Source organism: Acartia tonsa, chromosome 1, assembly GCF_053477335.1.
Source record: "Acartia tonsa isolate MP-2025a chromosome 1, ASM5347733v1, whole genome shotgun sequence".
Taxonomy (NCBI): Eukaryota; Metazoa; Arthropoda; class Copepoda; order Calanoida; family Acartiidae; genus Acartia; species Acartia tonsa.
The window spans coordinates 46,460,211-46,475,614 of record NC_137260.1 but is presented as its reverse complement, the minus strand read 5'-3'; the positions used below and the strand labels follow the sequence as shown (position 1 = coordinate 46,475,614).

Here is a 15,404-nt window from a genome sequence, read left to right as displayed (position 1 = left end):
GTTTATTTATACACGAATCCCCAAAGTTTTATAATACACGTTCTTATTGGTTTTCTGTGGGGAATTCTGTGAATTTTAATTGGTTTGTTTATTAAGTTGAGTGTTCAAACTTTTCAATTTTAACCTACAGAAGGGGTAATTTTATGTAAAATCATTGGGGATGTACATCAATTTATCGGCAATTGTCTTCCCCCTTTAGATCCCTGTATTCAACCTCATATGTTGCACCCTTTCTTTATTTAGATTTTATAACCAACAGTTAACCAACATTTTAAATAATATTTTATTTTATGATAATACTAGCAGTACGCCTCTACAGGGTTTTAGGGGTAATTGAGTGGGAAAGGGGTGAGTCGACCCCCTCCCCATTTTCAGTTTTTAAAAGAAGAGGTGAAACTAAATTTTTTGATGGGGTGGTACCAAAAAATAGTTTGTTATAAGCCACCCCGCCACCTATGAAAATCTAATTTGTAAAGGAGAACCATATCGGTTTATCGGTTAGCGAGATCACACGGTACGGATCCTCTTCCTTTTATATTTACAATTATTTCCAAAACAAAACTAATTGTAGAAAATAATGTATATATATATTTGCAAAAGAAATAATGTAATATTAAGAGCAAATAAGGATTAAGTAGGTAACTAGTTGCTTCGCACTTAGCATTTAGGGAAATTGTATTTGTAGTGAGAGGGACTCTAAAGAAATTAGCATAAAACCAACATAGAAGATATGTTGAGCTTCTATTAAACTTTACTACTTTTTATTTTATAATTAAGATTAAATTCTTAAATACCCAACCCCAAAATTGTAGATAAGCCTTGCTATGAACTAGGAAGAAGATTATTTTGCGGACAGGGGTGGGTATAAAATACTAGATTTCTTTAGAATTCCTATAACCCTCATGTCTTTACTTTACCGTATAGCTCATAAGAATATTATGAGATGGTTTTATGGCATTTCTCACCATGTAACGATGTTATTTAAAGACACCAAACACTTCAGATAAAAACGTATTCTTTAGCATTTGTCTCATTTAGTCTTTGTGAAGGGTTTTAGAACGAAATTAAGAAAAATACAAAAAGTCATATTTGCAATTTAATGTGAAAATCATACTAATATAGATATAGAATACGTGGATAATGTGAGAGATTCTCGTATACCCTGATGAAATGTTTCTCCCAGCTGGCTAATATTGAGATACTCCCCCCCCCTTTTGACCAATATTGAGGACTATATAGGCAACCTATTGATGACAAAAATTACACTGCACATTATCATCGTATTCTATATTCATTTATACAAAGGAAGTGGAAATGAATATCTAAACTCCTGTTCAATCATTTTAATGTGATTCTAGTTTAAAGTTAAGAAGAGCTATTATATCATCATGTCCTTTGGTAATGGGAGTCACAATTTTTGTGTAGCCCGTGGCACATTTTAAATAGGAGTTCCTGCATAATGAAAAAAAAACACGCCATGCTTTTAAAATTTTGTTATATATTATCTTGTGAAAGAAAGCATCTATCTTATTTCTTTCTAATCGTGAAGTGTAACGTAGAAAAATATTTATGTGTTTACTCGAAACTGTGACCCCCACGGTTTTGTTTGCACACCCTACCTAACTCTGTCAGCAAATGAGAGTCGTGAGCCTGTGTTTTCACAAATCTTCTTGCCATTCACTCTCAAGGGTGCTTCCACGATTCCAAATTTTTAAAAAGTATTTTAAAGTTGTTTGCATATTCAACAAGTTCTTAATTTAGGAACATACCTATGTTTTTTCTGATCATGGAAAGAAAACGAAGTAGCGGGTTTCGTCGTATTTTCACAATAGCTTTTAATTGGTGTTATTTTTGTTATGTTAGGTAAATGTTTATGATTCCCCCGCTACTTTGTTTTCTTACTGTGATCTGTTTTTTCTTTGCATTTTTGCTAAGTGATTGAAATTTTGATGGTTTTGATTGAACGTCATCAATTGCCTGAAATTATCGTAGGCCATGGGGGTTTTATCAGATGTGTATTTATGGTTTAGCTAGGTTGATGACCATTTAAATATGTTCGCGGTTTTATTCAAGTTCATCCCAATATATAATGTCACTATTCTGATTTTGATGTACAGTTCACAATAATTGCGTAAATATATAACCTGACAATCACCTGGATCCTCCAGTTTTTGACCTCTTTCGTATGCTAGCAAATTACTTTTTACTCTTTTGTAGCTACTTGGCTGTGTTAATATTCCCGACATTAGTTGATTTCCAAAGACTTAATTGAAAGTCGACCAACGGTCTTCGGAATGGGGACATATATTTATTTAACCCCTTCCCCCTTTATTGTTTTACTCTAATCAGTACACAAGTTAAATAAATTTGCTCATTAGTTACTGGCCTTAGTATTTACATTTTTAAAAAAATTGCAGCTGTTTTTACATATAAAAATATGATGTATAATAGTAATTTACGTCATTCAAATTTAATCAAAAAAGAAAATATAAAAAATATTACATAGAAATGACGTGTTAAATGAAATCGATTAGGAACACATTATCATGAAAATTAAACATTTACAGCAAAATAATCATCGAAATTCTGTCATTTCATAGCCATAAATATGTGCATATAAACGTTTGATTTGGCGTTTTAATAAAACTGCCTTTTAGCATTTAATCACTTACAATATTTATATTTTTTATTCACTATTTAGAGGCCTATATGGGCACTTGAGGTGGGGGGGGGGGGCGATTTCTCTTTGGAGGGTTGTAATTACCCTCACAAAAAAAGTTTCAAAATTCCCTGGACCTCTAAATATCTTCATTGTAAATTAGACCCATATCTGTTTAGCGACTATCGAGATCCTTCACTACAGACAAATCTTACTACTTTATGTAATAGGATTAAGGCAATCAATGTCTAAAATTAAAGTTGCTGTTTTAAATATATTTCATTATACTGTTTTGAAAGGACGCCAATCGAAATAGAGAATGTGATTGCTTGCGCCAAGTGCACTTACATAAATATGGATTTATTCATAAGAATGCTGACCTATAATTAGGTCAATTATGTCCGTACATCCATACACGCATACACATGCGTCCTAGATTTCAGTGCATATCACCATATTTCATGCTAAACGTTATGTTCAGTTGGAAATTTTCCTTAAGTACAAATTTTATCCATATATGTGTGTGTATGTGCCGAAGGATCTCGCCAACCTCTGAACCGACATAGTTCTCCTTTATAGTGTAGCTTTTCATAGGTCATGGTCATGGGATGGTTTATAGCTATACCCTTCCAAGATAAATCGGCAAGAATCCAGAAATATACAGGAAAATAAATTCGTCGTTTTTAATCCCCAAATATATGTCCCTTTTTCCCTGGTAATAAATGATCTTGGTTTGAAGGCGGACAATTCGCTCTCGTAATTTTTGGTGTAATATCTATCTGTTCGCCCATGCTTTGAGATAAAGAGAAATTACATAGGATTCGTTTATTTTACCACTTCGTTTTTTTCTATCTCATTTTCTGTGTGTGAAAGACAGAGGGCTGTAACTGAATGGAATGTTAAATATAGAATCCTCCTTTTGGTGGGCACAGGATGTCAGCAAACCTGGTAGGGTCAGCGTTCATTGCCACCTCTCCCTTCATACAGAGAGTAGGGACAGTGTACTTTTAATGAATCTTCATTCCGAAATTGAGGAATTTTTTCTGTCATTGTGGGTTTAACATTTTAATGGAAAAGAAGTAATTCATTATTTCTAATTAAAGATGAAATTATTTGTTGTCCATTGTTCAATTTCTTAATTAAAATGCTATTTTTAGGCAAAGCCACTCTTAACGCAATCTTAGAAATTTAAACTAAAAAAATAAATGGTTATAAAATTCTATGTCTTTACTCAAATTTTGTCACAAACTTTTGGTCAAAGGTATTTTAAAGCATACATACATACTGCTAAATGTCCCTTTAAGATGCAATTCATACACATGTATTGCCCCCTTGTTTTTTCTTTCCCCCAAAACCATAAACCAACCCCCAATGTATCTCGTCCATATTTTTGCTAGAAATACGCTATCTCGACAACATTACGGTGATTCAGGCCGTTTTAGGACTTACACATTTTGTCTTGCGTACATATATATGCCTTAAAAATGAGAATTTCAAGCCTAGATTTTCCCCTTTACAGACGATTTTCTAAGGTAAATATAAAAATATTTATTTTTAATCCCATTAATTAAAGCGATTAAATAGAGGTTATTAGCGCATCATTTTGAAAGTTTACAGCATTTGTTTTTGATAGCATCGTCATTAGAGGGTTAAATTTTATAATTTTAGTATAAGAAAAACATTGTTGTAGTTTACAAGTATAAAATATGCGTAAATGAAGTATGTCGGATTATTAACATTGAGGTCCACCCTCGATACATACAAAACAGGCGGCAGTATCCGAGAAATTTTGAAAAGGGCCATAAGTAATCCCCCACCCTCACACAAATACACACTGTCTTTTCTTATTATATAGAGTAGTAAGCCTTTTTTGTCTAAAGCTTTCAATAACTAATTTAAGGAAACTTCGAATAGGTCTCATGATGGTTTGAGTCTAGGAATGGGTTTAAGCTCTATTTCTAGCCCCTTTGAATACAGAACCCCTATTTGATAGGGGCGAAGATGCCATCAGCTGTTGATTAAAATAATGTTTGGATATTGAGAAAAAAAAGTACTACCAATTTCCTAAAAGCTACACTACACTTGTCTGGGAGAGGGAGGTTCACAAATGCTCCATAAAGAAATATAGAAATATTGTATACCAAAAGGCCCACCTACCTTCCTCTGAGGGTAATTTTAATGGGTAATCAGTGTTTTTGCTCAAAATATTTGAATATATTTAGTGCCGTTTTCGGGTCGCTTCCTTGTGTTGCCCGTTTTATACAAGTGTTGAAGGGATTGGTAAATAACTTAATGATTTTTCTTCAAAATATTAATATAATTCCAGTTTTAACACCATTTATAATTGTTGAGGTAAGAAGTTAGAACTTTGATTTTTTCGGTATTCCATTCGATAACTTTTTTGAATTAGCTTCTTATTTAATGCGTTGCTACATAGCATTAATACCTAAATTACAAAAGAACTAATTTTGCATAAGACCTAGTCCTACACAAAAAGACCTTATTAAATAGGTCTTTTTGTAGGGTTAGGCCTGATGTAATTTAGGTCTTTTGGAGCAAAGCCCAATGTTTGTTACTTACATAGTTTGTTAATTTTACTCAATAATTGAATAATGATAACGTACACTTTCATTGACCCTTCCCTCTTATCCTAGAATTCTACATTAGAATTAGTCTTTTTTGTTACATTGAATTTTATGTAGAACATATGTGTAGATTATATAAAACTTTATGAATATTCTTAAATAATGAGCATTTCATTACATATTACCTATTCTTTTAGATCATTTTGTTTTCAGGGCAAAATTTGTTAAGTGTAGGTCTTCGAAACCGATCAATATCCGCAGGAAAAGAACCGGTTCTAAGCAATACTGATCATGTATCGTATCGTAATACAGCCAGTTTTCTACGAATATAAAAATGTACAATCATAATATTAAAACCAGTTTTATTAGCCCGTGTAATTGGCAACTCGGGGTCAACAAAACTGGTTTTAATCTTATAATTGTACATTTGATATCCGCGGAAGGCTGTTTATGATACGATGCGAGAAATAACTATTCTCAAATAAAAACATTTAGGTTTTAACATTCCGTTTTTAACAGAGTGGTTTAAACTCTTGCACAATAAACATTAATATTAATGTTTCAAACTATTATTTTTACCAAGCATATTTTAAATCTCATGGCTAAATGGATTAAAAATTAACAGAATATTTTTTTTAAACAAGATTTTCAGCAATATTTTAGAACTAGAAATTGTATGATACTACCAGTTGCGCTTTATCATCTAGGAGCTCTGCATTTAGGAATAAGGAAAGAAAAAAATAGCTTGAAACCATTCCTGAAATTAAAAATAAAAAGATAGCCCTAAACCATCTTAGGACCTATGTGAAGCTTGCATAAAATGAAGAAATAAATATGTTTAGTAGTTATCGAAACATAAAAAACCTTACTACTTTATATACTAAGATAGATCATTTTTTCCCTAACAAGGATGATAACATCCATAAAAGCGAAGCTCTGAAATTGAAGGACAAACGAACATTGATACTTCTAGAGTGTCAGAACTGAATAAGCAGATTATTATTGCATAAGTATAAACAAAATTGTAAGTAAATTTGTTGCAAAACTGCATAAATACATAATGCTATTTAAGGACATACTTACATTTTTAAGACTTATCATAGAGATACTTCGCTTATTACATTGTACCTTGTTGTAAGGGGGGGGGAAGTTTGTACAGTTATAGGAAATGAAAGTCAGTACCAAATTTTGCCCTGGCCGTTTGGGCTTGTTTTTATAGTTATCAACCTAATTCTTTTTGTAAGCGCTCTTATATGATTGGATCTACCTGTAAAACTTTAAAAATTGAATTTTGTGACTTTGCCTTAAAGGGGCTAGTGGAGCAAAAGACCCCCAAACACTAAAATTTTAAGTTCTGAGTCTATTTTCTGAGATATTGAGACGATTTTTTTAATGAAAACACTTTTTAACAAAACCGAACTAAATAGCCAATACAAATTTCATTTTGGGACTTTCCTTCTAGGGACTAGTGGAGCAAAAGGACCCCCAAACACTAAAATTTTAAGTTCTGAGCCTATTTTCAGAGATATTGAGACGATTTTTTTAGTGCAAACTTTTTTCACAAAACCGAACTAAATAGCCATTACAAATTTCATTTTGGGACTTTCCCTTAAAGGGGCTAGTGGAGCAAAAGACCCCCCAAACACTAAAATTTTAAGTTCTGAGCCTATTTTCAAAGATATTGAGATGATTTTTTTTATGAAAACTTTTTTCACAAAACCGAACTAAGTAGCCATTACAAATTTCATTTTGGGACTTTCCCTTAAAGGGGCTAGTGGAGCAAAAGACCCCCCAAACACTAAAATCTTAAGTTATGAGCCTATTTTCAGAGATATTGAGATGATTTTTTTAATGAAAACACTTTTTAACAAAACCGAACTAAGTAGCCAATACAAATTTCATAAACTTTAAAAATTGAATTTTGTTTAAGTTCTGAGTCTATTTTCTGAGATATTGAGACGATTTTTTTAATGAAAACACTTTTTAACAAAACCGAACTAAGTAGCCAATACAAATTTCATTTTGGGACTTTCCTTCTAGGGGCTAGTGAAACAAAAGGCCCCCCAAACACTAAAATTTTAAGTTCTGAGCCTATTTTTAGAGATATTGAGATGATTTTTTAAAATGAAAATATTTTTAACAAAACCGAACTAAGTAGCCATTACAAATTTCATTTTGGGACTTTCCTTCTAGGGGCTAGTTGAGCAAAAGACCCCCAAACACTAAAATTTTAAGTTCTGAGCCTATTTTCAGAGATATTGAGATGATATTTTAATATGCAAATATTTTTAACCAAACCGAAATAAGTAGCCATTACAAATTTCATTTTGGGACTTTCCTTCTAGGGGCTAGTTGAGCAAAAGACCCCCAAACACTTAAATTTTAAGTTCTGAGCCTATTTTCAGAGATATTGAGACGATTTTTTTAATGAAAACATTTTTAACAAAACCGAACTAAGTAGCCAATACAAATTTCATTTTGGGACTTTCCTTCTATGGGCTAGTGGAGCAAAAGGCCCCCCAAACACTGAAATTTTAAGTTCTGAGCCTATTTTTAGAGATATTGAGATGATTTTTTTAATAAGAGCATTTTTAACAAAACAGAACTAAGTCGTTATTACAAATTTCATTTTGGGACTTTCCTTCTAGGGAATAGTAGAGCAAAAGACCCCAAAACACTAAAATTTTAAGTTCTGAGCCTATTTTCAGAGATATTGAGATGATTTTTTTAATGAAAACATTTTTAACAAAACCAACCGAACTAAGTAGCCAATACAAATTTCATTTTGGAACTTTCCTTCCAGGGACTAGTGGAGCAAAAGACCCCCAAACACTAAAATTTTATCTTCTGATTATTTATTTCAGTTATTTGAAAAAAATTTTCATTAAAAAAATCAGCCATAATATCTTCAAAAATAATCTCAGAAATTAAAATTTTAGTGTTTGGGGGTCTTTTGCTCCACTAGTCCCTAGAAGGAAAGTCCCAAAATAAAATTTGCAATGGCTACTTAGTTCGGTTTTGTTAAAAATATTTTCATTTAAAAAAACCATCTCAATATCTCTGAAAATAGGCTCAGAACTTAAAATTTTAGTGTTTGGGGGCCTTTTGCTCCACTAGTCCCTAGAAGGAAAGTCCCAAAATGAAATTTGTAATGGCTACTTAGTTTGGTTTCTTTAAAAATATTTTTATTTAAAAAAATCGTCTCAATATCTCTAAAAATAGGCTCAGAACTTAAAATTTCAGTGTTTGGGGGGCCTTTTGCTCCACTAGTCCCTAGAAGGAAAGTCCCAAAATAAAATCTGTAATGGTTCCTTAATTCGGTTTTGTTAAAATGTTTTCATTAAAAAAATCATCTCATATCTCTAAAAATAGGCTCGGAACTTAAAATTTCAGTGTTTGGGGGGCCTTTTGCTACACTAGTCCCTAGAAGGAAAGTCCCAAAATAAAATCTGTAATGGTTCCTTAATTCGGTTTTGTTAAAAATGTTTTCATTAAAAAAATCATCTCATATCTCAAAAATAGGCTCAGAACTTAAAATTTTAGTGTTTGGGGGGTCTTTTGCTCAACTAAACCCTAGAAGGAAAGTCCCAAAATGAAATTTGTAATGGCTACTTAGTTCGGTTTTGTTAAAAATATTTTCATTTTAGAAAATCATCTCAATATCTCTAAAAATAGGCTCAGAACTTAAAATTTTAGTGTTTGGGGGGCCTTTTGTTCCACTAGCCCCTAGAAGGAAAGTCCCAAAATGAAATTTGTATTGGCTACTTAGTTCGGTTTTGTTAAAAAGTGTTTTCATTAAAAAAATCGTCTCAATATCTCTGAAAATAGGCTCAGAATTTAAAATTTTAGTGTTTGGGGGGGTCTTTTGCTCCACTAGCCCCTTTAAGGGAAAGTCCCAAAATGAAATTTGTAATGGCTACTTAGTTTGGTTTTGTGTAAAAAGTTTTCATAAAAAAAATCATCTCAATATCTCTGAAAATAGGCTCAGAACTTAAAATTTTAGTGTTTGGGGGGCCTTTTGCTCCACTAGTCCCTAGAAGGAAAGTCCCAAAATGAAATTTGTATTGGTTTAAGATTATTTAGTTCGGTTTTGTTAAAAAGTATTTTCATTAAAAAATTCGTCTCAATATCTCTGAAAATAGGCTCAGAACTTAAAATTTTAGTGTTTGGGGGGTCTTTTGCTCCACTAGCCCCTTTAAGGGAAAGTCCCAAAATGAAATTTGTAATGGCTACTTAGTTTGGTTTTGTGTAAAAAGTTATCATAAAAAAAATCGTCTCAATATCTCAGAAAATAGACTCAGAACTTAAAATTTTAGTGTTTGGGGGTCTTTTGCTCCACTAGCCCCTTTAAGGCAAAGTCCCAAAATTCAATTTTTAAAGTTTTACAGGTAGATCCAATCATATAAGAGCGCTTACAAAAAGAATTAGGTTGATAACTATAAAAACAAGCCCAAACGGCCAGGGCAAAATTTGGTACTGAATTTCATTTCCTATAACTGTACAAACTTCCCCCCCCCTTAGAATCAGTATTTAAAAAATCAGATGAATCGGATAATTCTAACATACAAAAGTTTGATGTCAAAAAAGGAAAAAAAAATGTTTAAAATATACATTTTGGTAATGACTTGAGTTGCTACGCTTTCTAAATAGTACCTAACTACTACAGGAATCACCATGCAAAATTTGAAATCGATAGGATAATTCTAACATGCATAAATTAACGAAAAGAGCTAACCGTGACGGACGGACTGACTGACAGATTGACCCTTATTGTAGAAAAGCTTCGCTTTTTGAAAATTCGCAGAAATAAAGTATGTTAAAGATGTTAACCGCGCATATTACATATTTCTATTGTTATTATAGCTTAAGTATTTGTTAGCATATGTTATAGGATATGATTATTATTAGGAAGGAAAAAGTAATAGAAATAACCACATTTTTTACCCGGAACATCGTCATATTGTTGCCAGGATAAAGGGAATTATTATGCTCTTTAAAAAGTTACTAAAATCCGAAATATAACCTAAAGTTCTTATTCGTCCTTCAAACTTTCTCTCAAAGATTGTTTTGAATTCAGTTTTTAACAATCTGCATCTACTTGCCGTTATAAAACACAATCGAAATAGCCGACACTTGCAGGGATCTAAAGGGATAAGACAATGTCCGATAAATTTATGTACATCCCCAATAATGGTACATAAAATTATTCCTTCTGTAGATTACATTTAATGGTTGAAACAATCAGAATTCACTTAAGTCCCCAAAGTTTTTAAGCCAACAAATGAGAAAATGCTTTTATAAACATTGGGGACTAGTGTAATAAACAGCCAATTATTCCTTTTCTCTCTGCGACACTTGATTTTTTTCCGAAATAGCGCCATGAACTCTGTTTATTGACGTATTTGAAGAATATTTAAACATACTAGCAAATGTTATTTTAATTTTTTCCTCGGATTTTTAGCTCATAATTACTTAATAACATAATCATTTTTACGTCAATGAAAGATTTCATCCAAAATTGTTAGAAATTTTTTTTCTTTAGATCTTTATTTTCCCATTATTCTAAAGCATCATAATTATCTCGTTAAAAATAAAATTGTGTTTATATAAAAAAAAATTAAGTAAATATTCAATTTTCAGTCACTCAACAAATCTATTAAATAAACTTTTCTTCGACTTTGTTGAAAGAGAAATACGTCGTTTTAAAGGAATTGCGTAGCGTAAGAAATATTCTATTTACATCAAAAAAAGGATGACAACATCCATAAGAGCGAAGCACAAAAATCATGGTTGGTCAAACGGACTAAGTGGGTTATATAGCAGATGTCCAGTTGTCATTAAAAGTAAAGATAGAGAATATGCGATAAATCATAATAAGAAATTACGAAAATAAGCATTTGTGTCTTTTGCAGCTTGATCAAGTAAATTATGTACTGCACGCTCATTGGTACAGGGAATCTTCACTAAAAATTTCAACTGTTTTTCTTGAATAGCCTCAGATTATATGACTTTGCCCTCATAGCGTTACGGAGGGACTAACTGACGGCTAGACAAAGTGAATTATAGAGTAGTCTTGCTTCTAAATATATGAAAGGAGTTGTTTTGTCAAATAAAAGTTTTTTTAGAATTATCAATAGATTGTTTCTAAATTGAATAAAAGATAGTCTTATAAACAGATTTTGTAAACTGTAACATAATAGTTATAAATCGCATCGTAATTTAATCAGCTTTCCGCAGATATAAAAATGTACAATTTTAAGATTTAAACTAGTTTTGTTAGACCCGAGATGCCGAGTGCACGGGCTAACAAAACTGGTATTATTGTGATTTTCAGTAATAAAATCGGTTTCGAGGCCATTATGAAAAATACATTATTTTGTTAAATTAGCAGATAGGATAGGTATATTTGTTAAAAATCTGTTCTAATAATAATTTTGATTTAGAATGATGGAAAGTATGAAGCTGTTTGACAGTATTTGTAACAACAAATGGTTTGTGGAAACATCAATCATACTTTTCCTTAACAAAAAGGTAATTTATTTCATTTTTGCATTACCGACCGTCGACCAAACATTGATACCTATTGTTTTAATATTACTGTTTTGGAATATGCTTAGAGCAAAGGGGAATTGTTCTGGGTGAAATAAGATTGAATTGTACAAAGTAGTAGGTTCTAAACTTTTCGATAAATTATTTGATTAAAGGGGTAATTTTGTTTTCTAAGTGGGGAGAAGATTAATTTATTATCCTTTGCCCTTTTCTTGTATTCCTTGAGAAACTGAAAATGATTTCTGGAGCTTCTTCATTATTGAAACCTTAAAACTTTCTGTACTCTTAGGGGAAATTTTTTCTTGGGGGTTGTTAAATATGAATAACATGTATGCATTAAATGGAAGGGGTTCCTTATTTAGCAAAAGGTGCCATACATCCCCTCCCCCCATTTAATCAATGTGGGTCAAAAGTATCCCTCAAAAAGAACAGTAATAAACTTTAATTTGATATAAGGGGTAGGGTTAATAAGGATCCACATGCTAACTTTGGGATCTTACCTTTTGATGTTATTTAAAAATAGAACATGTTTTTGTATATTTGCGTAACAGAACATTTTGAGAAGACCCTACACGGTTCTATATAAGGTTTCTCATGTTATTTCTGTAGAATTAAAAACTAAATTAGATATCTAAATATTTAGATATTAAATATTTTTAAATGATATACCTAATGACCACTATTTTTGGCAAAATATCATCAAATATATCTTGAAAAATAGATTAATTAGGAAATCAAAATTTGACTTATTGAATGATTTATGAAATATAACGCCGCATTATTTTATATTCTCTCTCTCATCAAATTATTTTGTGAAAATATTATAATTGTTAAACATAAGAATTTTATGCGGTATTATTGAAAATAAAACGCATTACTAGTTTTGAGAGTAAAAAAGTAAGACAACATCCATTAATTGAAGCTCACAAATCATACAGTAAGACAATCAAGGGCTTTAATCTTACAAATTTCGACGTTAATATTTTGCAAATCAGCTTCCAAATCACCATAGGAATCGCCAGAATGTAGATAAACATTAAGGACAGGGTCAGCAAAATTGTGAATCTTTTTGTTAAGGATCTGTTTGAAGAGAAGATCCGTCACTCTCCCCTCTCCATCTGCTTTCCTGAATATAATGGTGAGTAAAAATAGTTTTTTTTTCGCATCGGTTTATATACAACTTTCTGCGGATAGTAAAATGTAAATTTATAGCTTTGTTGGCCTCGATGGGACGAAGGCTCTGGCCAATATTACTGATAGTAATTTTATGGCATATATTATTTCATAAACATCTTCCTAGAAGCAGTTGCTTTTTCCAAAAATGTTGCTGTTGTCAAAAATACATAAAATCTCTGACTTATTTTAATGAATGAGATATTTCATTGAAATAGTAATAATACAGTATTGGTAGTTAAGTATTAAAATTATATGTTTTATCAATTCAAATCGTTTATTTGTGTATACTTATATTTTTGGTATTTTGTTAATTTGATATTTCAACATTACATTACACCTCTATTAAAATATTTTTAAAACTCTTCCCAATTTTTTAAAATTTAGAAGGGGAAAAATAACGTAATAGAAATAAATTGTAATGACGGAATTTTACCATCAGACTAATGATGATTAAAAAGAGAAACTAATTAGTGTATTTTTCATGATTTTATCAATTTTGTTGAATTGTTTTCAAAATTCCAATGTTGCGTGACCTAATAACTTTACAGGATGAAAGTATTAAGTTATTCATTTAATAATCATCAAATTTTTCTCTTTAATGGTACTCAAATTTGTTTATTACAAAACCATCGTAAGACTTTAATTCATAAATCAAATAGCTTAAAACCATCACGAAATTTATGGTAAGTTTCCCTAAAATGGAAAACTCAATTGGTTCAATAAAAATATCAAGCTACAGACAAAAGACTTTTAGGATAAACATTAGTTTAAAACATGAGCGTTGGGAATGGGGGTGTAGATAGATGTCCTCCTTAAAATTGAAATTAAGAACAGTTTTTTCACCCATTCTAAAAATGTATCCCCCAAACAAAACCCTGTTCACGCCACTGGTTCAGAACACTAACATTTGGGTCTTAAATTTTAAAAAAAGATTTACCTATTTATTTTCTACATTCAGTTTGCTATACTTGTTTTGAAATAAAATTTGTGGGCTTTTTTTCTTATCCCTTTATTATACATTTCTAACACACACATAAAACGTTAAAAACGTTGATTTAGTATTTCATTAATATTCTCTCACTATTGTTTTACATATTTCACATTAGAAATTTTCATAAAAAGTACAAGTTTTGGACATGCGATTTTCTGAATATTCATTAAAATATTCAAAATTATATCCTTATTTTTCTTTATTGACTATAGGTAGTTCATTGCGGAATAGAAAACAAATTTTGAATTTTTGATTTAATCAAATTAATGAAATTGGCTGATTTTGTGAATATTTTAACCATCATAATAAAATTGTGTACCATTCATAGTTTTTTTTCCCATTTTAAATATTTTTGACTACTATAGGCATAAAGGAAGAATTATTTACAAACACAAAAAGAAAATTTTGAATACAATATGTAACTAATGAGATAAAGATACCTATTTAATTGATTAGATGCTTATTTTGCTTATCCGTTGCAAGGCCAAAAAACATTTGTTAATCAGTATAAACAAGGATAACAACATCCATAAGTAACAAAACTAAAAAAAGTATTTAGAATTGTATAATAACGTAAAAATCTAGGAATCGGTCCTGCACCCCAAAAATTAGCATATCTTGATAAAACTTGGTGGAAATGTGTAGAATGTGAACTTATTCAATTCCTGAACATTTCAGCCTTCTATCACAAAAACTTAAAATTTAGGAGTCGATCTAGCACCACAATTAATAAACAATACCTAATGATTTTCTGTGAAATTATATAAAGTGTGATTTTTTTTATTCCTTGGAACTTTTAGTCGTCCATCTTGAATAGGCGCTGTGTAAATTCTGGAAAGACGGACATTTCAAATTATAAAGTAGCTTCGCTACTAAAAAAAGGATAAGAATAGGGACTTAAATTCTGATTGGAAGACAATCAAAACAAATAAATTAGTGTTTCTGCAATTTACAAAAATACACAGCGTCTTGTATTAAATACTTAAAGCTATAAAACAAGGATTCTAATTTATTGGCTATATTAATTAACTAGTGGATACGCCCCTTAGATGCTTCTATTGGCACTTGAGGGGGGGGGGGAAGTTATCTCTTGGGAGGGTAGTGTTACCTAGTGGTTCTTACGACCTATAAGAAGCTACACTGTAAAGGAGAACAAAAAAAAAACAGACAGATATCCTGTTACCTTATTATAAGGATAAACTTCTTATTGAATTTAAAGACTTATTTTGTCTTTTGGCTGTTTAGTGGGGAAATGAAATAAATTCGTATGCAACATTATCTGATTGCTTTTGATATTAAGCTGACAATATTTATGGTTGTTGCACGCACGTATATGCGTATTTTTCGCGTAGCAACTTTACAATTATCTTGTCATTTAAGTACCTCTAGCGGTTGCACCCCGAGCATCTTGAAGCTCTATTATCAAAGGAGTAAAGATAGCCTA

The 15,404-nt window shown here is 31.2% G+C and overlaps 1 protein-coding gene across 4 annotated transcripts in view; it reads left to right on the top strand.

The window, feature by feature from the left end:
• The window catches only part of Galphai (G protein alpha i subunit), a 79,629-nt gene that overhangs the window by 28,769 nt on the left and 35,456 nt on the right, over window positions 1–15,404 (top strand). For all 4 annotated transcript variants that reach the window (XR_013880460.1, XR_013880459.1, XM_080163664.1 and 1 more), the window contains exons 8-9: window positions 11,688–11,775; window positions 12,871–12,931. Coding sequence is in view for 2 of the 4 variants with exons in the window: in XM_080163664.1 (XP_080019790.1) it covers window positions 11,688–11,775; window positions 12,871–12,931 (149 nt within the window). In the remaining 2 variants the exon portion in view is untranslated. The remainder of the gene's footprint in view (window positions 1–11,687; window positions 11,776–12,870; window positions 12,932–15,404) is intronic.